The following is a 23,770-nucleotide window of genomic DNA, read 5'->3' as shown; positions in this document are numbered from 1 at the left end:
TTTGCCGTCGTTAGATTCAGCGTTTCGCTGTCCTGTCACTAGTCTTCCTCGTTTCCCCAGCCCTGTCCATCAATCCCTGTCACTCTACATAAGGCTCTTCCTCTTCCCTCCTACTTCCTTGCTCCTCCCTGCCTGTTTAACAGACTCTCTCAAGAGCTGGTTGTGGCCAGCTCAGTATAGTGTTTTAAAAAAAAAAAAAAAAAGGCCTGGATTCTCTCCTAGATACCAAAATATAACTGGATACTAATATTTATAGGTATAATTGATCCAGGGTATTTCTGATCATCTCGGGTGATCAGGAAGGATCTTTTCCCCTGCTGCAGCAAATTGGATCAAGCTTTATTGGGGTTTTTTTACTTCCTCTGCATCAACTGTGGGTATAGGATTGCGTACTGTATATATATACACACACACACACACGACTGCATATAATTTTTTTTTTCTTCCCTTCTATTGGTAGAACTTAATGGACTTCTTTAGTGTAAAATATGCCCATACCATTCTCCAGAGGGCTATGCAGTAACAGTAACACAGCGCCCCAAAGCACAGTGCAGTTAAAAAAATAAAATAAATAAATAACGAAGGAATAAAAAGTCCCTTTTGCCACTGCTATACCAAGTACTCATTTCTAGTTCTTAGACTAAGTCTTTACACAATGTACCTGCATGTTTCATGTGGCAGACATCTGTTGTGCAGCCCCACAACATTTCATGTTTGGTCAATCCGTTATGAATTAAATGCATAAGCAGGGACTGCACACATTTTTATAGCTTAAAAAAGAAGCTATAAAAAGTGGGGTTATATAAAATAATTGATGATCAAAAAAAATAAAAAAGATACTTGGGAGGGCACCATCTGGTTTGCCAGATGAACAATGCAATGGAATGTCCATGCAAAAATGGAAGCATGATCATTATTCTAAAGAACAATCTAGAAATATTACAGAGAAACAATATATGCTTAGGTCTTCTTTTTTGTCAGTTACAGTGGATATAAAAAGTCTACACACCCCTGTTAAAATGTCAAATTTCTGTGATGGAAAAAGTTCTGAAATTATTTCTTTGTCTCGTTTTTTTACACCTTTAATGTAACCTCTAAACTGTGCAATTCAGTTGAACAACAAACTGAACTCTTAAGTGGAGGGAAGTAAAAATAAACTAAAAATAATATGGTTGCATAAATGTGCACACCCTTAAACTAAATACTTTGTTGAAGTACCTTTTGATTTTATTACAGCACTCAGTCTTTTTGCTAGGAGTCTATCAGCATGGCACATCTTGACCTGGCAATATTTGCCCACTCTTCCTTGCAAAAACACTCCAAATCTGTCAGATTGTGAGGGCATCTCCGGTGCACAGCCCTCTTCAGATTACCACACAGATTTTTGATCGGATTCAGGTCTGGGCTCTGGCTGGGCTATTCCAAACCTTTAATTTTCTTCTGGTGAAGCCATTCCTTTGTTGATTTGGATGTATGCTTTGGGTCGTTGTAATGCTGAAAGTGCTGTTTCTGCGCCAAACATATCTTTTGGAATTATGGCCATAAAGTTCAACCTTGGTTTCATCAGACCATAACACATTTTCTGACCTGCTTTTGGGAGACTTCAGATGTGTTTTTGCAAAATTTAGCCAGGCTTTATGCTTTTATTTGTAGGAAAAGGCTTCCGTCTGACCACTCTACCCCATAGCCCAGACATATGAAGAATACGTGAGAGCCAGTACTTGCCAGATATTCCTGCAGCTCCTTTAATGTTGCTGTAGGCATCTTGGCAGCCTTGCACAGCAGTTTTCTTCTCATCTTTTCATCAATTTTGGAGAGACGTCCAGTTCTTGGTAATGTCACTGTTGCGCCATATGTTCTCCACTTGATGACTGTCTTCACTGTGTTCCATGGTATATCTAATGCCTTGGAAATTCTTTTGTACCTTTCTCCTGACTGATCTGTTTTAAAAATGAGTTCCCTCGGATGCTTTGGAAGCTCTCTACGGATCAAGGCTTTTGCTGTAGGATGCGACTAAGAAAATGTTAGGAAAGACCTACTAGAACAGTTGAACTTCATTTGGTGTTAATCAGAGGCACTTTAAATTATGGCAGGTGTTTACTGACTCCTATTTTTACATCACAGAAACCTGACATTTTAAACAGGGGTGTGTAACCTTTTTATATCCACTGTATATTTATAACCTTTTTCCACTTGATCATTCCTATTTACAGCTGAACTCCAAGCAATTTAAAAAAAATAATTAATGCAGGTCTGTAGTTATTAAAACATAATTAATTTTATATATATTTTTTAACTGAAAGCAACACAAGTACTCGAGTGTGTTAGCCTCTTTCAGTCTACTGTATAACAGTTCAGACTCAAGGGGGAGAGAAGAAGTGTGAGAAGCCAATCAGTTGGGTTGCAGTGCAAGGAGTATGGTGATAGGAGGAGAGATGGGTGAGCTCATGAGGCTATCAATTCAGTTTTGACCATTCTTTCTCAGGGTAGGGATGGGACAGGACCTGCGAGTCTCTCAACTTCAGCGAAGGCAGATCATGCCTTCTTACTAAATTGTGCTGTGCATATCTCAGGATTTGATGGAGAGAATCAAAGAATCCCTTAGCAAGTAAAACAGCTCCCATGTGTTAATTTGTGTATGTAGCGGTTTGCTTGGAGTTTAACTTCAATAAAGCGACTCTGGCTGTATGTGAAGGAATACGATTGTGCCTATGACAATGGGGAGCACCTTAATTTTTTTTTTCTGTAAAAAAGGGTGAAGAAAAATGTCAGTTAAAAAAAATTACAAAACTCTTGATTGCTAATACTAAAGCTGGATACACACGCTTTTTTTTAACAAAAAAAAAAAAAAAAAACAACATGGCAGATCCCCTCATCAACAAAAGCAATGTTGATGCAGGGGTATCTCCCTCAGACATTGTATTCCGACAGGGGAACTTCCTCCACGCCAGAATACACTTATCAGTGCTTGTAGGCAGACAGTGGTACACACGGACTGAAAGTCGTGTGTAGCAGGCTTAATGCTTGCCTCCAGATGCAACTGTTGCACTCCATATATTAAGCAGAGCTGTATCCTTTAAAGAACAATTAGTATAGAGGATTTGTTTTTAATTCTTTGTACTGGTTACATATAAATACATTAACAAATGGCTTTAACAGTTAAGAAAAAAAAAAACAAACTTTTTTCTGATATACCATCACAATTGTTTCATCGTGATGGTAACAGAGCCTGGAAAGACTAAGATTTCAATAGTACAATTTTTTTCCCCAAACTATCTCAGGCATCTGTTATGGCAGCATGTTTTGCTAGGACTATCCACATCACAATTTTTACTGGCGATATTCACTCACTGACTCTTAGTATAGACACATGCCTAATAAAGCTCCCAATGCTTCTCTTGTTCCAGCCTGAGCAGTTTGAAACTGCATGTGTACATGAAGTCTGTTTAAACTGAACTCCAGATAGCAGTAATTGTTTTATTACCCCCCCCCCCTCCCCACCCCACTCAACTTTTTGTTCTCATTTCATCATTTATCAGAGTTATCTATATATCCATAACACCATCCTAGCATTCTTAAGATATAAGTCTGCAACACTTTTCCATAATCCTGAGTGCTCCTGTGTAAGAGGAAAATACAGTGCACATTATCACCTAATACAGTGCATCCAGAAAGTATTCACAGTGCTTAACTTTTGCCACATTTTGTTATGTTACAGCCTTATTCCAAAATGAATTAAATTCATTTTTTTCCTCAACATTCTACAAACAATACTCCATAATGACAACATGAAAGAAGTTTGTTTTGAAATCTTTGCAATTTATTAAAAATAAAAAAAAAAAACACATGTACTTAAAAAGTATTCACAGCCTTTGCTCAATACTTTGAAGCACCTTTAGCACCAATTACAGCCTCAAGTCATTTGGAGTATGATGCTACAAGCTTGGCATACCTATTTTTGGGCAATTTCTCCCATTCTTCTTTGCAGTACCTCTCAAGCTCCATCAGGATGAATGGGAAGCGTCGGTGCACAGCCATTTTCAGATCTCTCCAGAGATGTTCAATTGGGTTCAAGTCTGGACTCTGGCTGGGCCACTCCAGGACATTCACAGAGTTGGCCCGTGGCCACTCCTTTGTTATGTGGGCTGTGCGCTTAGGGTCGTTGTCCTGTTGAAAGATGAACCGTCACCCCAGTCTAAAGGACCAGAGCACTCTGGAACAGGTTTTCATCAAGGATGTCTCTGTACATTGCTGCATTCATCTTTCCTTCGATCCTGACTAGTCTCCCAGTTCCTGCCACTTAAAAAAATCCCCACAGCATGATGCTGCCACCACCATGCTTCACTGCACGGATGGTATTGGCCAGGTGGTGAGCGATGCCTGGTTTCCTCATGACATGATGCTTGGCATTCAGAGTTCAATCTTTGTTTCATCAGACTGGAGAGTTTTTTCTCATGGTCTCAGAGTCTCTCAGGTGCCTTTTGGCAAACTTCAGGCGGGCTGCCATTTGCCTTTTACTGAGGAGTGGCTTACGTCTGGCCACTCTACTATACAGGCCTGATTGGTGGAGTGCTGCAGAGATGGTTGTTCTGGAAGGTTCTCCTCTGTCCACAAAGAAATGCTGGAGCTCTTTCAGAGTGACCATTGGGTGCTTGGTTACCTCCCTGGCAAAGGCCCTTCTCCCTCGATCGCAAATTTTGGACGGGCAGCCCGCTCCAGAAGATTCCTGGTGTTTCCAAACTTCTTCCATTTATGGATGATGAAGGCCACTGTGCTCATTGGGACCTTCAATGCTGAAGAAATGTTTCTGTACCCTTCCCCAGATCTGTGCCTTGATACCATAATGTCTCGGAGGTCTACGGACAATTCCTTGGACTTCATGGCTTGGTTTGTGCTCTGACATGCACTGTTAACTGTGGGACCTTATATAGACAGGTTTATGCCTTTCCTAATCATGTCCAATCAACTGAATTTCCCACAGGTGGACTCCAATCAAGTTGTGGAAACATCTCAAGGATAATCAGTGGAAACAGGATGCACCCGAGCTCAATTTTGAGTGTCATGGCAAAGGCTGTGAATACTTATGTACATGTGGTTTTTTTCATATTTTATTTTTAATAAACTGCAAAGATTCAAAATGAACTTCTTTTATGTTGTCATTATGGGGTATTGTTTGTAGAATGTTGAGGAAAAAAATTAATTTAATCCATTTTGGAATAAGGCTGTAACATAAAATGTAGCAAAAGTGAAGCGCTGTGAATACTTTCTGGATGCACTGTACAATGAGGAACAATCAACTGTACTCACTGAGAAACACTTTTTTCCCCAGAGAGTCCAGTACACACTGCACAAACACTACTCTAAGCAACTTACCAAATTCTGCAGAGGAATTCCAGAGTCTCAGAATTTAGTGTGCAAATGGATGGAACATACTCATTCACATTCAGATAAAACAGCCATTAAATGAAGTGATAATACACATGACTTACACCTGCAGCCTAGGGGGCGAACATAAGACTTTGAGAGGATGGGCATCAAACGATGCCTGCTGTAAAGCCCTTCAATGAAAATTGAGGAGTGGTGAAGAAGATGAAAGAGCAGAAAGGATAGACAGAAAGGATGTGGCAGTGATGGATAATAGTGTGTGTGTGTGGGGCGGGCAGGCAAACTGAGTTTAGCTCATTACATGAAAGTATGGTTAATATTATAAGTTAAAATTACAAAACCTTCAGTTTTACTCAAAATTAGTTGATGCAAAAATGAATACACCCCACAACAAAATGTATGACCTCCATGATTTGTAAGGACAGCACAAAGTCTTCTAGGCATGGAATGAACAAGTTGGTGACATATTGCAACATTTATCTTTTTTCATTCCTTAAGAACGACCTCTTTTAGAGCCTGAATGCTGGATGGAGAGTGATGCTCAACTTGTCTCTTTAGAATTCCCTATAGGTGTTCGATTGGATTCAGATCAGGATACATACTTGGCCACTGAATCACTTCGATATGTGTCTTGGATCATTATGTTGGAAGAGAGCATGACGACAAAGGGCATGGGGTGATAACATCTTCTCTCTAAATATAGAGCAGTACATCTGTGAATTCATGATACTATCAATGAAATGCAGCCCCACAGAAGGACACTGCCACCACCATGTTTCACTGTAGGCACCATGCATTTTTCTTTATACTCCTCACCTTTGCAACGCCATACAGTTTTGAAGCCATCCGTTCCAAACACATTTATCTTGTTCTCAACGCTCCAGAGTATAGAGTCCCAGTAGTCTTCTGTTTCTGCATGGGCCCTGGCAAATTCTAGACGGGCTTTAGGAAAGGCTTCATTCGTGGATGACACCCATGCATGCCATTCTTCTGCAGTTACGTCGTATTGTGTCACAGGAAACAATCACCCCAGTTGGCTTTCTACATCTTTAGCCAACTGCAGTTAACATGCATGGCGATTTTCTTCAACCCGTCTCATCAGAAGACGCTCCTGTCAAGGCGTTAACTTCCATGGTCGGCCTGGACGTCTCTGTGAGATGGTTGCAGTTCCATCTTTGTTAAAAAATTTTATATCACTTTTGCTACAGCATTATGACTGATAAGTAAAGCTTTGCTGATCTTGTAGACTTCACCTTTCTTGTGTAAAGATATTTTCTTTCTCAGGCCTTGTGACATTTCTCTTACATGTGGTGCCAGTGCTGACAGCATGAAATGGGAAGGTGTTTTCTTTGTTAAGTAAAGCCCTTTTATAATCACCTGTCTGTTGGACACCTGTTTTATGAATAACTAGACTCGCCTGTAGATGAATTCTTGTTCATTAGGATTTTTCTGTCTAAAATGTAGCTTTGTTCCTAAGACTTTCATTGGGGTGTATTTATTTTTGCAACATGGTCTTGAAAGAATTTGTTAGGAAAAATACTTTGTGTGTGAAAAATAACAAATCTTGTTTGCAATCAATGGGCCGCATTTGTGGGTGTATTTTGTAGTATAGTGTCCCAATAGAAAATGTTGATTCTAAAAAGGAAAGTAAAAGTTTTTTTCACAAAATCTGTACACATTTATGCTGAGCACTATATACACACACACTTGTGCTCAAATTTTGCATACCCTGGCATAAATTGTGAATGCCAGTCAGTACTTTTCAATCACTTAAGAAGTTGAAAATTCAGGGATCTCTTAATACCAAGCCAAGGTCAAGTAGACCACGAAAGACTGCAGCCACAACTGCCAGAAGAATTGTTCAGGATACAAAAAAAAAACAAAAAAAAAAACAAAAAACCAACACACACACGTAACTTCAGGAGAAATAAAAGCTGCCCTGGAAAAAAAATAGTGTGGTTGTTTCAAGGAGGACAATAAGATGATACGTGAACACAAATTAGCTGCATGGTCAAGTTGACTGCTCTCTTTTTTTTTTTTTTTTTTTTTTTTTTAAATGGTACATACATTACCAATTCTCCAAGGGTATGCAAAATTTTGAGCACAACTGTACATACACATTATATATATCCATCTTACACTCACACACCAGCCATTACTAATTTAAAGTGATTTGCAACTTACCATATTTGTCTCTCAGGCCAACAGTACATCGAAAGACACCTCCAAAAGCTACATCCTCACCAAATATTACTGAAAAAAAAAGAATTTATTACATGGATTACAGTTTTGACTGTGCAGATCAGTTTTGTGCAGATTAGAAACAGTTTCAACAAAAACTTGTGTCAAGCATACACCCATTTGAGAAGGCTTTATTGAAAGTGGTTACTGTTAGACTCCTGTGCTACATACTAGTCCTGGATCAGCCTTTGTTCAACATCACGGCAAGTATAGTGAATGCTCTAGAAATAGCAGGCAGCCTAGATACAGAGACACATTAGCAGCTAGCAAAGGGCTTCTTAGCCAGGTAACTGGGCTTGGCAATAGATTCACTTAAAACTAGCATGACTAGTACTTTTTAAAGTGGCATGCTTTGCAAAAGGTCACTTACTTAGAATGCTAAAAAAAAAAAAAAAAAAAACAAACAAAAACACCCACACATACACTTTTCTTTCTTTTATTTTTATTAAATAAATTATACTGTATATATTTATAAATTGACATTTGCCACACATGAGGAACAGTATGAAATAGACTAACAATGCCCATTAATTCCAAACATTTAAGAGCAGAAAATCAACTAAAGCCCCATCCTTTCCTTGAACATTACTAGTACGCCAGTAGAGGGAACTAGAGGACTTGAATTTATTAATTCAAATGGTTATTAATTCAAATTATCCCAGACCAAGTTGACCAAAGCTCTTTATTTTTATTCTTCATCAAAAGCAACTAGAAACTAAATATTATAATCCTCCAGCATATTTTACTATTTTTATGAAAAATAAATGATGATCAGAGCTGATCTCTCATGCATGTCAGTTTATAAAGCTGAGGTGAGGAGCGGAGAACATTTTCTTCACTTCTCATCACAGGACACACCCTTCTGTCATTCACTTTTACAGAGTCAGTTTATGAAGGTGACATCTGAAGATCTCACTGGCCAGCTCTTCAACCATTTGTCCTCCAGAGGATTTACTCCCCCCCCCCCCCCCCCCTTTCCTGACCAGGCCATTTTTTTGCACTGTGTTGCTTTAACTGAATTGTGCGGTCACACAACGCCGCATCCAAATTAAATTTACGGCTTTTTTTCCCCACAAATAGAGGTTTCTTTTGGTGGTATTTGATCACCTGTGCGTTTTTTATTTTTTGTGCTATAAAACAAAAAAGTCCGACAATTTTGAGGAAAAAAACAAACAATATTTTTGACTTTTTGCTATTAAACATGTCCAGTAAAAGAAAAATTAAAAATCAAAATATAGTCAAATTCTGCTACATGTCTTTGCTAACAAAAAATCCCGATACATGTAAATTAATTGGTTTGCGTTAAAATTATAGCGTTAACAAAAGGCGGTATATATACACTGGAATTTTTTTCTCTTTTTTTTTGTACTATTAATGGCAGCGATGGGAGGAATTGACTTGGTGTCACTGACATCCCCAGTGACACCAATACAGTGATCAGTGCTAATAAAAAGCAGACACTGTACTAATGGCACCGGGCAGGAAGGGGTTAACAATTGGGGTGATGAAAGGGTTAACTGTGTGCAGTTTCACATTATGTGCTGTGTGTGCTATGCACAGCCATACAAAGCAGTGTGCAGGAGCTGACAGGGGAGAGAACTGTATTGTTTACATACAGTTCTCTCCCCCGTCCGTAATACTCGGCAATCATCGGATGCTGGTGATTGACATCCGAGTCCGCGAATTGCCCCTACACAGAACTGCAAAATGACATACATACACACATACGTGATTTTGCGCACCCTGTAGCAGTATTTCTGCTATAGGGCGGATGGGTAGCAGTTAATGTAACCTAGAAACTGTGCGACTCAGTTGAGCAACAAACTGAAATCTTTTAGGTGGAGGGAAGTAAAGATAAAAAACTAAAATAATATGGTTTCAGAAGTGTGCACACCCTTAAATACTTTGTTGAAGCACCTTTTGATTTTATTACAGCACTCAGTCTTTTTGGGTATGGGTATCAGCATGGCACATCTTGCCCACTCTTCCTTGCAAAAACACTCCAAATCTGTCAGATTGCGAGGGCATCCCCTGTGCACAGCCCTCTTCAGATCACCCCACAATATTTCAATCAAATTCATGTCTGGGCTCTGACTGAGCCATTCCAAAAAACTTTATTCTTCTTCTGGTGAAGCCATACCTTTGTTGATTTGTAAGTATGTATGTTTTGGGTCGTTGTCATGCTGAAAGACGAAGTTCCTCTTCATGTTCAGCTTTCCAGCAGAAGCCTGAAGCTTTTGTGTCAATATTGACTGGTATTTGGAACTGTTCATAATTCCCTCTGCCATGACCAAGTCCCCAGTTCCAGCTCAAGAAAAACAGTCCCAAAGCATGATGCGGCCACCACCATGCTTCACTGTGGGTATGGTGTTCTTTTGGTGATGTGCAATGTTGTTTTTGGAATTATGGCCAAAAAGTTCAACCTTGGTTCCATCAGACCAGAACACATTTTCCCACATGCTTTTGGGAGACTTCAGATGTGCTTTTGCAAAATTTAGGACAGGCTTGGATGTTTTTATTCGTAAGAAAAGGCTTCCATCTTGCCACTACCCCATAGCCCAGACATATGAAGAATACGGGAGACTGTTGTCACATGTACCACATAGCCAGTACTTGCACGATATTCCTGCAGCTCCTTTAATGTTGCTGTTGTCTCTTGGCAGCCTCCCAGACCAGTTTTCTTCTCGTCTTTTCAATAATTTTGGAGAGTTGTTCAGTTCTTGGTAATGTCACTGTTGCTCCATATTTTCTCCACTTGATGAGGACTGTCTTCACTGTGTATATCTAATGCCTTGGAAATTCTTTTGTACCCTTCTCCTTACGGATACCTTTTAACAATGAGATCCCTCTGATGCTTTTGGAAGCTTTCTGCGGACCATGGCTTTTGCTGTAGGATGCGACTAAGAAAATATCAGGAAAGACCTACTAGAACAGGTGAACTTTATTTGGAGTTAATCAGAGGCACTTTAAATTATGGCAGGTGTGTACTGACTCCTATTTAACATGATTTTGAATGTAATTGCGTAATTCTGAACATCCCCAGTTATAAGAAGGTGTGCACACTTATGCAACCACATTATTTTATTTTAGGTTTACTCCCCCTCCCCCCCAAAAAAAAAAAGATTTCAGTTTGTAGGTCACATTAAAACGTGGGAAAAGTTCTGAAATTATTTATCTTGGTCATTTTTTTTTTTTTACATCACAAAAACCTGACATTTTAACAAGGGTGTGTAGACTTTTTATATTTACTGTACATACATACAGTATAGTTATAGTGTATTGTTGTTTAGAACGCATTCACACCTGAGCAATGCAGACTTGTTGGCAGAATTGCACAATTATTGCCGCAGTTCCAAATTGTGTGCGCTTTTGGGTGCCATTTATTGTTAATGGCACCCGAAATGCTGATAGCAGACATGCATTTTGCCACACATTTTGTCATTTGACAAATACACCATCAACGCACCAAAATGAGTATTGAAAGTGCTTATTTTCATGTAATTGTATGGCCTTTTTAACTTTGGTTTCACGGTTTAAACTCAGGTGATCTGTAAGTCACACAATTATTTCAGGAGATCACATGCAGCCTCTCCCCCTTCTACACAGATCTCAACTGTTCTCAGAGAAAAAAAACTTCTCCTCTCTTCTCCTTCGGAGAACAAATGTTCTCTGCTTCATACACCTGGGGACAGAGGAAAAGATTTTTCCCTGAGAACTGCAGAGAACTGAAATGAGATAAGCGATCTCTGCTTAATAAAACGTACACCTAAATCAGATGAAAAAAAAAAAAAAAAAAACTTTGAAGCAGAAAGAACAAACCAACAATGATAAATGTTGGGATAGGGATTTGTATGATGTCTCAACAATATGAACTGAAAGATCTTTTATCAAAACTCCTGAGTCATGGAAGAGCTCCAAAATACGTGTTTTTTTTCCTGTTTTGACAAGTGTTTTGTTTTTTTTAATTATGTTATAAAAGTTATTATAGGGTTATAAAAATAAAATGCATTTGTTTTATTTAAACTTACACAAAAATAATGTTTCTGGTACAAAGCATTACAAAGTAATTTGCAAATGGAAAAGATATTGGCCCATTCTAACACAGGTTCGTAAATGTAAAAATGGCAATGATGATCATCCAAAAGCAACGTACTTCCAGAGGAAGAAGCTTGTAGAACAACTGTATAGTCATTTTGGTAAAAAGATCTTCATAATAATCAGCACAGATAGTGAACTGATGAGAATAGATATCCTCAAAAGTGTAAATGCAAGAGGGTTTGAAGTGCAGCACTCTGTAGCAGCATAGCATGATGATCATGACGACGATATGCGCATCACGTGCAACCTGACATAATGACATTTGATGCAATGAAGGTGGAAAATGGATGATGCACTAATGAGCACAAAATGTAAGCTATAATTAAAATGGTAAAACATTTTGGATCTTGGTTTTTAAAGGGAAAAGTTAGGAGAGGGGCACATAAATTATTTAGAGGAGTAAGGATAGTAAGAAATACGTGGAAAGATAGACCAAAGGTAGAGGAATAAGAGCAGATTGCAAACAGTTCAAGATCAAAAAACAGACAGAAAAATGAGAATGGAAATAGTAGATTAAGCCTCTTGGAGGCCCAAGGAAAAGAAAAATATAAAATTTGTCTGGAAGCTAATTAATGGAACCAAAATGTCACCTGTCATGAGCTGTTCCTCCATTATCCATGATCATCTCCATATTTCAGAAGGTGCAATTTCAAAATTATAAGGACAGTGATGAGAACAGACTCATCAATAAAAATGGAAGAAAAAAAACAATTAAGTTTGTTGCCCATAGGGACAAATCAAATTTCTTGCTTAATTTTCCAAAAGAACAGAAGATAAAACCCTATTTATCTCTACAGCAAATAACAGGTTGTAAATGGATACAAACTCCAGAAAGTAGTGGTTAATGATGCATACTCTGAATGGTCTAGGGTTGTTAGTGGTGTACCCCAAGGTTCAGTGTTGGGACCCTTACTTTTTAATAGATTTATAAAGAAAATAGTGTCTAGGATTAAGAGTACTATGCAGTGAAATAGTGTCCATACAGGATACCTCCAACTTACAAGCTGACCTCAATGCACTGTTTGATTGGGCAACTATGTGGCAAATGAGGTTTAATGTTGATAAATGTAAAGTTATGCACATGAGGGATAAAAATATGCACAAATCACATACTAGAGAGGGTACAACTGGGGAAAATCAAAATGGTGGAGGAGGAAATATTCTCCATATTTTGGAGGTTAAATCTCTTTTCCTCCAGATGTGAAAAGGCTTCTTCACAGTAAGCTGTGATGTGGAATAGACTCCCTCAAGAGCTGATTCTGGCCAGCTCAGTATGTTTTTTTTGTTTTTTTACAAAAAGCCTGTATTCTTTCCTAAATGCACAAAATATAACTGGTTCTTTTTTTTTTTTTCGCCAGTACAAAACTGGATGCTAATATTTATAGGTAAAGTTGATCCAAGAAGGAATTTTTTTTTCTCCTGCTGGAGCAAATTGGATCAGGCTTTTTTTTTGCCTTCCTCTTGATTAACTGTGCGTATAGGATTGTGTACGTGGAGGTATGTAGGGTTTTTTTCTGGGGAGTTGAACTTGGATGGACCAGTTTAAGAGTTACTCTAATTTATCAGATAGAATCTGGCAGTAATTAGGATCAACTCTGAGCTGGCATGGATGAGATACTCCAGCATTCAGAGTTGGGCATGCGTGCACTGGAGAGCCGTCATGTATGTGACAGCTTTCACAGACAGTACTATATCTCCAGGGCCATCTAGCTGTTGGGCAGGAGATTCTGCAGCCAAATGCTACATATAAACAAAAGGCCTGGGGATAACAGTGATGTCATTGTCCAAATACGTCAATGACCATATTTGGGAAATGGCTTCTCACTGGGTGGGCGAAACCTGATGAGGAACGAAGAGACTAATTCCCCATACTTAAAGTGTTACTAAACCCAGGACCCTGCATTCACTATACCTGGTCTCCCACAGTACACAACATGGAAGTGCAATTATTTTAGTAAATATAAACTGCTAAATAGCTTTTCTTATCAGAAGTTAGAGCAGTCTTGTAGCTTCTGTGTCCAGCCAAGTTTTATTTCTGCTCTAGGAGGATGAAAATCCCCTGACCTCTGTCTGGACAGTGCTGATTGGTCCTGTGCTGATCACATGCACTCTCCTTAGAAAAAAAAAAAAAAAACTCTTTGGCAATATACACCAAACTGAGGATGTGCATGCCTACAGTTCAGTCTGGAGATAAGTGGTGGTCGCTTGAAAAAGGGGAGGAACAGAGAAGAACAGATCAAACAGCCTTTTTACACAATTCAGAGGATTAACCCCTTAGGTTCCACAGTGAATATAACAAGCATGCTTTACTGCATATACAGACTGACTTTACTGTTGTGGGTTTAGTAACATTTTAAATGTTGATTGAAGATGCATGGCTAAGGTCAGATTCAAAAGCAGCGATTTCACTGAATAGCGACTTTTGAATCCACTCACTGCCATGCTCCCTCAATCAACAGTTCAGTGGACCTGATAGGGAACTAGTCTCTCAGTTCCCCCATCAGGCTCCACCCATAGAAAACTTCTCAGCCATGTGACTGTCCGTGTGATGAACACACTGGCAGGGGAGGGAGTGAACTGAGAAAGTAGTCTCCAGACACTTTTCGTGTTGTACCCCGATTGAATGCTAAAGGGTGTCCACCATACCCTTTATGAATTCCTAAGACAACGCTTCTGGAAACAGAATCCAATTCTAATACAATGGTTTATTTGGTAAATTGTACAGTTTTCTCTTAAGGAATTTGTTTTTGTTTTTATTTCTCTAACCTTAGAAATGTGTATTATTCTGTCACTTTTCAAAATGCTGTATAAATACATCTACCCTCTAATCATTTTTTGAAAAGGTCTTCTATTTCAAGGAAAAAAAAAAAAAGGAAGGACTGTGCCACAATGCAAAATGTGTATTTGAAATTATAGCCATGCCAGTTACATGAAGGGTTGATTTACTAGAGGCACATAGGCTGTTCTCTTTCCAAGGTAATTTACCTTAGTTTAGTGAATGTGGGGGAAAACGCCCTTTTAAAAAAAAAAAATGTGTAGAGAAAATTAAAATAAACTAGGAAAAAAAAATGTATTTTTGCTTTCAAATGATTGGATGATGGAAGTCAGCAGAGCTTCACCTCAATTAAACTAAGAGAAATCTCTTTGCCTTTGGTAAACCAACCTAAGAAGGCTTACAAATTTGAGGAATCAGATGTGGTTTTGTATTGTGTTATTGGATAAAAGATCAGAGCCGTTTTTATTAAAAAGACAGGGATAATTTCTCTTACACAAATGGAGATCTACACTCCTATATAATCAATAGTTTGGGGAAATTGGAGAGATCAGTCATTTTTGAGAGTCCTGAGGTTTTGGAAGACTTAGGCCCCTTTCACACGGGCATTTTGTTTGTCCTATTTATCTGTTTTTCATCCATTCGTTGATGGATGAAAAACTGACATCAATGTATCTTTATGGAAAAACAGACATCGCCAACTTACAATCAGTTTTTTGTCCATTTCTGTTCAGGTCCATTTTTTTTTTTTTGCCCAATTAAAAAATGGAACGGATGAAAAAACAGATGTAAACTGGACAACCAATACAGTTTTTGTATTGGTAGTGGATGTAAAAAACTGGTGTAAACCCTGATGAAAAATGGATCTGTTTTGCTTTGAAAAAACCTGACTGAATGGATGAAAAAAAATGTAAAAAAAAAAAAAAAAAAAAAAAAAACCAGAAAGCCCACGTGAAAGGACCCTTATTGATAATGAGATGAGAACAACTTCACCCCCTGCACCCAGTACCATTGTTAGCTTATTTTAACACAAGTCAAAAAATATAAGAACAGGTATTATTTTACACTTCTGATTTATGCCTAGAGAGCCATCTAGGGGCCCTACAGACAACAGATTGCTACAATAGTCAGACAAAAATGGCTTCTAATGCCTGTGGGCACCTTTACGGAATGATATACAATCATGCTGTCCGCACAATAGGGAAATGACAAAAGACATTGCTTTGGTAATGTAAGAGGTGACAGTGTACACAGATTGCAGATGCCTTCCAAGCTCCTTGTTGAAATAAGTTAACTGCACATTTTTTTTTCCATGCACAAATAAGTGAATATGTACAGTCAGGTCCATAAATATTGGGACATCGACACAATTCTAACATTTTTGACTCTATACACCACCACAATGGATGGAGCTTTAATTTGAGGGTATTTACATCCAAATCATGTGAACGGTGTAGGAATTACAACAGTTTGCATATGTGCCTCCCACTTGTTAAGGGACCAAAAGTAATGGGACAATTAGCTTCTCAGCTGTTCCATGGCCAGGTGTGTGTTATTCCCTCATTATCCCAATTACAATGAGCAGATAAAAGGTCCAGAGATCATTTCAAGTGTGCTATTTGCATTTGGAATCTGTTGCTGTCAACTCTCAAGATGAGATCCAAAGAGCGGTCACTATCAGTGAAGCAAGCCATCACTAGGCTGAAAAAACAAAACAAACCCATCAGAGAGATAGCAAAAACATTAGGCGTGGCCAAAACAAAAGTGTTTGGAACATTCTTAAAAAGAAGGAACGCAACACCAAAAGACCCAGAAGACCACGGAAAACAACTGTGGTGGATGACCGAAGAATTCTTTCCGTGGTGAAGAAAACACCCTTCACAACAGTTGGCCAGATCAAGTACACTCTCCAGGAGGTAGGTGTATGTGTGTCAAAGTCAACAATCAAGAGAAGACTTCACCAGAGTGAATAAAGAAGGTTCACCACAAAAAATAAACCATTGGTGAGCCTCAAAAACAGGAAGGCCAGATTAGAGTTTGCCAAACGACATCTAAAAAAGCCTTCACAGTTCTGGAACAACATCCTATGGACAGATGAGACCAAGATCAACTTGTACCAGAGTGATGGGAAGAGAAGAGTATGGAGAAGGAAAGGAACTGCTCATGATCCTAAGCATGCCACCTCATCAGTGAAGCATGGTGGTGGTAGTGTCATGGCGTGGGCATGTATGGCTGCCAATAGAACTGGTTCTCTTGTATTTATTGATGATGTGAGTGCTGACAAAAGCAGCAGGATGAATTCTGAAGTGTTTTGGGCAATATTATCTGCTCATATTCAGCCAAATGCTTCAGAACTCATTGGACGCCACTTCACAGGTCAGATGGACAATGACCCAAAGCATACTGCAAAAGCAACCAAAGAGTTTTTTAAGGGAAAGAAGTGGAATGTTATGCAATGGCCAAGTCAATTACCTGACCTGAATCCGATTGAGCATGTATTTCACTTGCTGAAGACAAAACTGAAGGGAAAATGCCCTAAGAACAAGCAGGAACTGAAGACAGTTGCAGTAGAGGCCTGGCAGAGCATCACCAGGGATGAAACCCAGCGTCTGGTGATGTCTATGCGTTCCAGACTTCAGGCTGTAATTGACTGCAAAGGATTTGCAACCAAGTATTAAAAACTGATTTGATTTATGATTATTATTCTGTCCCATTACTTTTGGTCCCTTAACAAGTAGGAGGCACATATGCAAACTGTTGTAATTCCTACACCGTTCACCTGATTTGGATGTAAATACCCTCAAATTAAAGCTGACATTCTGAAGTTAAAGCACATCTTGTTCGTTTCATTTCAAATCCATTGTGGTGGTGTATAGAGCCAAAAATGTTTGAATTGTGTCGATGTCCCAATATTTATGGACCTGACTGTACATATCCACTTATTTTTGCATGGAAAAAAAAAATGTGCAGTTAACTTATTTCAACAAGGAGCTTGGAAGGCATCTGCAATCTGTGGATAGTGGGTGCAATATCAGGCTCCTGCAACTCTTCCTCCAGCTCCCTGCCCATACCTCTGTATGGGCGTGCAGCTGGTGAGCTGGGAGAAAATGTTCATAGACTACAATATGGTAATTACTGCACTTCTACACCATTGAGAACTACAAGTCTGTCTGCCACAGTCAATTTAACAGTCTCAGCTCAACAACAGCTCTGCATGTTCACTGTTGTGCTTGATCACATGGTTGTCTTGAAGATCATGTCATTGAAACATGAGTAGGCAAGACAACTGATTTTTTTTTTATTATTTTAGTGCTCTCACAAGCTGTGCCGAGTGTCACAAAGCTGTGAGTGTGACATTTTAGAAACTAGCATGTTAAAAGAATCTGACAGCATCATTTTCATGTCCTGTGTTGTGTGTTAGACAGCCACAAATATGTGAAGTTAATTAGAAGTGAAGAAAGCACTGTCAAGCTGTTTCTTCTTGGTGAACGTGACAAACAATTATTATGGTTATACAAACTGGCATCATATTCGAAATTAAATCGAGCTCAAGAGAAATAGGAACTTGCATTAAGATTATTTAAAGACACACTTGGTACATAAAATCCACTTTCAAATTAATATGACTAAATAGTTGCATGTGCAGCTTTATTCCCAAAACAAGCAATCTCTATTCAGTGTAGACTTTACGGGGGAGCAGCCACACTTGATAATCAGAGCACAAAGAAAAATTAACTTGTTTGATGCTGTCCTCTTGGCCTTGAACACCCGTGGCTATGCATTATTGCTCCATGGTAAAGTGTTACTAAACCCACAACAGTAAAATCAGTCTGTATATGCAGTAAAGCATGCTTGTTATACTAACTGTAGAACCTAAGGGGTCAATCCTCTGCATTGTGTAAAAAGGCTGTTTGATCCGTTCTTCTCTGTTCCTCCCCTTTTTCAAGCGACCACCACTTATCTCCAGACTGAACTGTAGGCATGCACATGCTCAGTTTGGTGTATATTGCTAGAGGGTTTTTTTTTTTCTTGGGAGAGTGCATGTAATCAGCACAGGACCAATCAGCACTGTCCAGACAGAGGTCAGGGGATTTCCATCCTCCTACAGCAGAAATAAAACTCCTCCTACAAGCTTTAGCTAGTGCTGGGCTGGACACAGATAGAAGTCACAAGACTGATCTAACTGCTGATGAGAAAAGGTATAATTGCACTTCAATGTTCTGTGTACTGTGGGAGACAAGATATAGTGAATGCAGGGTGCTCAGTTTAGAAGCACTTTAAAATGTTTGAGAAACATTTAACCTCCCTGGCAGTATTCCCGAGTGTAGCTCGGGGTAAAGTTTCAGCACCACAAGCAGTAACCCTGAGCTACACTCAGGAATACCCTGCAGCGCTGCTCCGGGATCTCTTCTGCACTTACCTTGTCCTTCGCTCCCGCGATGTCCTCCCTGCAGTGTCCCCAGCAATGTCCTCCGGCCGATGCCAGCATCTGTTTTCCGGGTTCCGTTCCCTGCGATGTCGGGACGTACGGGGATGGAACTGGCGGGTAGTTTTAAAAGTGACATTCACTAAAATCACATAGTAAAACATTACTTTTTCAAAGCATTTCACATACATTTTGTCCCTACTGCTTTGTCCTGTGCCCTGCCTGCATTTTTACTGTTCTTTCTGCCTGGAAACTGAGAAATGTCCATGGCGTCCAAAAAGCGTCCCTTTAGGTCAAAAGCTGTTTTAGACCAGCTAGAGAACAGCGATAGTAAATTAGAATCACTTGCAGAATTGAGTGATAATGATTCGTGGGGAAATTTGTCATCAGACACTGAAAAAGATTTTGTGACTTTGCTCAGTGATGGGCGAACTAGGCGCTATATTTCAAATTTCAGTGTTTTTGGTTTGATTATATTATTGAATTACATTTATATTATTTTTTATTATTTCTTAAATTATAATTTATGATTTCATGTTTCAAATTTTAACATACCCGGAATTTTACTAGACTCTTGTTCGGACAGATTTCAGTGTGTTATTCCTAAAAATTACAGGCCTACAATAAAAAAAAAAAACTACATATTTCCATGCAAAAAAATTTACCGCTTTGAGCACAGCTCAATACTGACATAATCAGACCACTAGGGAAGCTACAGGGAAAAAACATCCAGGAAAATAATATTCCTAGAAGGTCAACAACAGCAGCAATAGAATTCAATCTAAAGCTTCTACTTTTTCCTCTTAGAGTGATAAAGCATTTTCAATGCTTCCATGCAAATAGGCATTTTAAAAGCCAAGTTCACAGAGAAAAATAAATACATTTTATGTATTTATATTAGCACATGGTTTTTTTACAGCGTTTGGCATCTTCAGCCTTCCTAATCGTCTGGCCTGGAATGATGCAACCTCCACACATGCACATGGGAGTCAATTCATCCTGGCACAGAGGTATGCCAAGAATGAACGCCAAGATGCACATTTTAAAAAAGTTAAAGTGGTTGTAAACTTACATATACTCAGTTAAGTGACTAGTCAGGTTATGCATAGAAATAAAAAACAAATCCTCCTTCATAAGTTGTATCTATAGCATTCTCTTCTCTACAGCTGTTCAACGTCCATAATTTATAAAGCTTGTCTGAGCTTTTAGAAAACAAAGGGCAGAGAGCTGAAAATTACACACTGCAGAACTCAGTGAGGAGAGCTGTGAAGCTGATTGGAGGGAAGGGACACACCCCCTTCAGTCAAAACACAGGAATAGTTCTGAGGATGTCAGTCACAGGCTGTGTGCCAGAGCTCCCTCCCGGAACTTTTTTTTCTTGGGGCCAGGAAAACTTGTCAGAAGTGATTCATGCTGATAGCGGAACAAAGAAGCGACAGAAATGACAGAGTTCTTAAATGGGGCAAGTACACACTTTAAAGAGATATGCTTTGTTCATTTTTCATGTCTGAGGTATACAGCCACTTTAACCACTTGTCCTCCAGAGGATTTAGCCCCCTTCCTGACCAGGCCATATTTTGCGATACGGCGCTACGTTACTTTTACTGACAATTGCATGGTCATGCAATGCTGTACATACTGATATTTGTCGTCCCCCCCCCCCCACAAATAGAGTTTTCTTTTGCAGACACGCACACGCGTGATTTTGCGCAGCCCTGCAGCAGTACTTCTGCTATAGGACGAAGGGCATGCGGTTAAAGTGGAGTTCCACCCAAAATTGTAAGCTCCACTTTTCTGCCTCCCCCCCCCCCCCCAAATTTGCGTGTCATCGGTGTAGATGTGAGAGTTGAAGCCGTGGGAGTGTATCAGTTTGCCGAGGGAGGAGGTGTAGATGGAGAAGAGAAGGGGCCCGAGGACAGAGGACAATCTTTTTCAGCCAAAACCACCTACTTGTTTACAACCTGTTACAGGAGTGCGGCACCCTTCCCTTGCATCATCTCAACCCCATGTGAAGCAACAATCTACCCATTGAAAACACATCCAGTCCCCTGCATCATCTCACCTTGGAGTGAACCCATATATCTGCCCCCCCATAAAACACCTCCTCTTTCCCCTGCAACATCTCTTCCCCATGTAATGCAAAATATCTGCCACCCAAAACACAGCTCCCTAACCTCTCAGTATCAAATCTGTCTCTCAAAGCCACATCAGAAACCTTCAGTTACAATGTCCAACTCTCCAAAGCCAAATAACCCTGCACATTTGTCTGGACCAGTGGTATTGTTTAGGATAGCATACCAGATGTAAGAAGACAAGTTTAGCTGGGAGGACTGCAAGGTGGTGTGTTGAAGTCTCCCGATTTTATCACATTGGATGACCAGCATGATACGATAAAAGGAAGGGTTTCTTCTGTCTTCAAACAAGCATTACCATTTTTTTTGCCTTGCAGTGTCATGGCACCCTTCAGGAGGTAGCTCCCCCAAATTTTGAAAAGCACTGGTTTAAATGGTCCCAACCAGATGCCGTAATTTATAGTAGTACACTTCATACAAAGAAACTAGAGAGATTTTTCAGGGTTGCGTAAGTCCCCATGCACACGAATGCCTGGGGCCATAAAATGTAAAATGTGGGTGTATTTACCCACCCAGGAGCCACAGATTCTGCATACAACCTCCCACAGAAATCAGTACCTGTACAGGGGTATACATTGGCACTTGTATAAAAACATGCACAGCCTGTACACGTGCGACATATGACCTTAGATGCAGCCTATACATATGTACTAGCATATACCAACAGCCACTGATTTCTATGGCGGACTATAAGCAGCATCAGTAGGTTCCAGGCAGAGAAATAACATTGTACAACCCCAGTTGGCTGTGTGCGTAAGACCTAATAGCTTGTATTTAATAAAAAGCCATCTACACTGTGTGCACATTTATTAGGCAAGTTGTATTTTTGAGGATTCATTTCATTATTGAACAACTACAGTGCTCTCAGTCAATCCAAAATGTTAAAAAAAAAAACTTTAAACCTGAATATTTATGAAAGTAAAAAAAGTGAGGTTTTGGCTTTCGTAGGAGTATATCTATGGTGCATAATTATTGGGCAACTATTAGTGTGCAGAATTATTTTGCAACTAAATGAAAATTTTCCCGTCTCACTTGTTCATTTTCATCTGTTAAAGTGAGGATAATAAACAAGTCACAATTTACAAATAGACATTAAAGAGAGAAGAAAAAAAAAAAGCGACCAATATAGCCATTCATGGAGTCTGTCAGTTTTTTGATCTGTTGACGATCAACTTTTTGTGCAGCACAAACCACAGCCTCCCAGATACTGTTCAGAGAGGTACAGTCAGGTCCATAAATATTGGGACATCAACACAATTCTAACATTTGTGGCTCTATACACCACCACAATGGATTTGAAATGAAACGAACAAGATGTGCTTTAACTGCAGACGGTCAGCTTTAATTTGAGGGTATTTACATCCAAATTAGGTGAACGGTGTAGGAATTACAACAGTCTGCATATGTGCCTCCCACTTGTTAAAGGACCAAAAGTAATGGGACAGAATAAGAATCATAAATCAAACTTTCACTTTTTAATACTTGGTTGCAAATCTTTTGCAGTCAATTACAGCCTGAAGTCTGGAACGCATAGACATCACCAGACGCTGGGTTTCATCCCTGGTGATGTTCTGCCAGGCCTCTACTGCAGCTGTCTTCAGTTCCTGCTTGTTCTTGGGGCATTTTCCCTTCGGTTTTGTCTTCAGAAAGTGAAATGCATGCTCAATCGGATTCAGGTCAGGTGATTGACTTGGCCATTGCATAACATTCCACTTCTTTCCCTTAAAAAACTCTGGCTGGCGTCCAATGAGTTCTGAAGCATTTGGCTGAATATGAGCAGATAATATTGCCCGAAACACTTCAGAATTCATCCTGCTGCTTTTGTCAGCAGTCACATCATCAATAAATACAAGAGAACCAGTTCCATTGGCAGCCATACATGCCCACGCCATGACACTACCACCACCATGCTTCACTGATGAGGTGGTATGCTTAGGATCATGAGCAGTTCCTTTCCTTCTCCATACTCTTCTCTTCCCATCACTCTGGTACAAGTTGATCTTGGTCTCATCTGTCCATAGGATGTTGTTCCAGAACTGTGAAGGCTTTTTTAGATGTCGTTTGGCAAACTCTAATCTGGCCTTCCTGTTTTTGAGGCTCACCAATGATTTACATCTTGTGGTGAACCCTCTGTATTCACTCTGGTGAAGTCTTCTCTTGATTGTTGACTTTGACACACATACACCTACCTCCTGGAGAGTGTACTTGATCTGGCCAACTGTTGTGAAGGGTGTTTTCTTCACCACGGAAAGAATTCTTCGGTCATCCACCACAGTTGTTTTCCGTGGTCTTCTGGTGTTGCTGAGCTCACCGGTGCGTTCCTTCTTTTTAAGAATGTTCCAAACAGTTGTTTTGGCCACGCCTAATGTTTTTGCTATCTCTCTGATGGGTTTGTTTTGTTTTTTCAGCCTAATGATGGCTTGCTTCACTGATAGTGACCGCTCTTTGGATCTCATCTTGAGAGTTGACAGCAAAAGATTCCAAATGCAAATAGCACACTTGAAATGAACTCTGGACCTTTTATCTGCTCATTGTAATTGGGATAATGAGGGATTAACACACACCTGGCCATGGAACAGCTGAGAAGCCAATTGTCCCATTACATTTGGTCCCTTAACAAGTGGGAGACACATATGCAAACTGTTGTAATTCCTACACCGTTCACCTGATTTGAATGTAAATACCCTCAAATTAAAGCTACCAGTCTGCAATTAA

The 23,770-nt window shown here is 39.5% G+C and overlaps 1 protein-coding gene across 2 annotated transcripts in view; it reads right to left on the bottom strand.

Moving 5' to 3' along the window:
* BCKDHB (branched chain keto acid dehydrogenase E1 subunit beta) overlaps positions 1-23,770 on the bottom strand; it is a 275,645-nt gene that overhangs the window by 238,033 nt on the left and 13,842 nt on the right. For both annotated transcript variants that reach the window (XR_016306628.1, XM_089655349.1), the window contains exon 3: positions 7,570-7,638. Coding sequence is in view for 1 of the 2 variants with exons in the window: in XM_089655349.1 (XP_089511475.1) it covers positions 7,570-7,638 (69 nt within the window). In the remaining variant the exon portion in view is untranslated. The remainder of the gene's footprint in view (positions 1-7,569; positions 7,639-23,770) is intronic.

This window comes from Staurois parvus, unplaced genomic scaffold (assembly GCF_062004578.1).
Source record: "Staurois parvus isolate SC_StPar_1 unplaced genomic scaffold, SC_StPar_1.0 ptg000834l, whole genome shotgun sequence".
Lineage (NCBI taxonomy): Eukaryota > Metazoa > Chordata > Amphibia > Anura > Ranidae > Staurois > Staurois parvus.
Note: the sequence above shows the minus strand (reverse complement) of the source record. Positions and strands in the feature narration are given on the sequence as shown.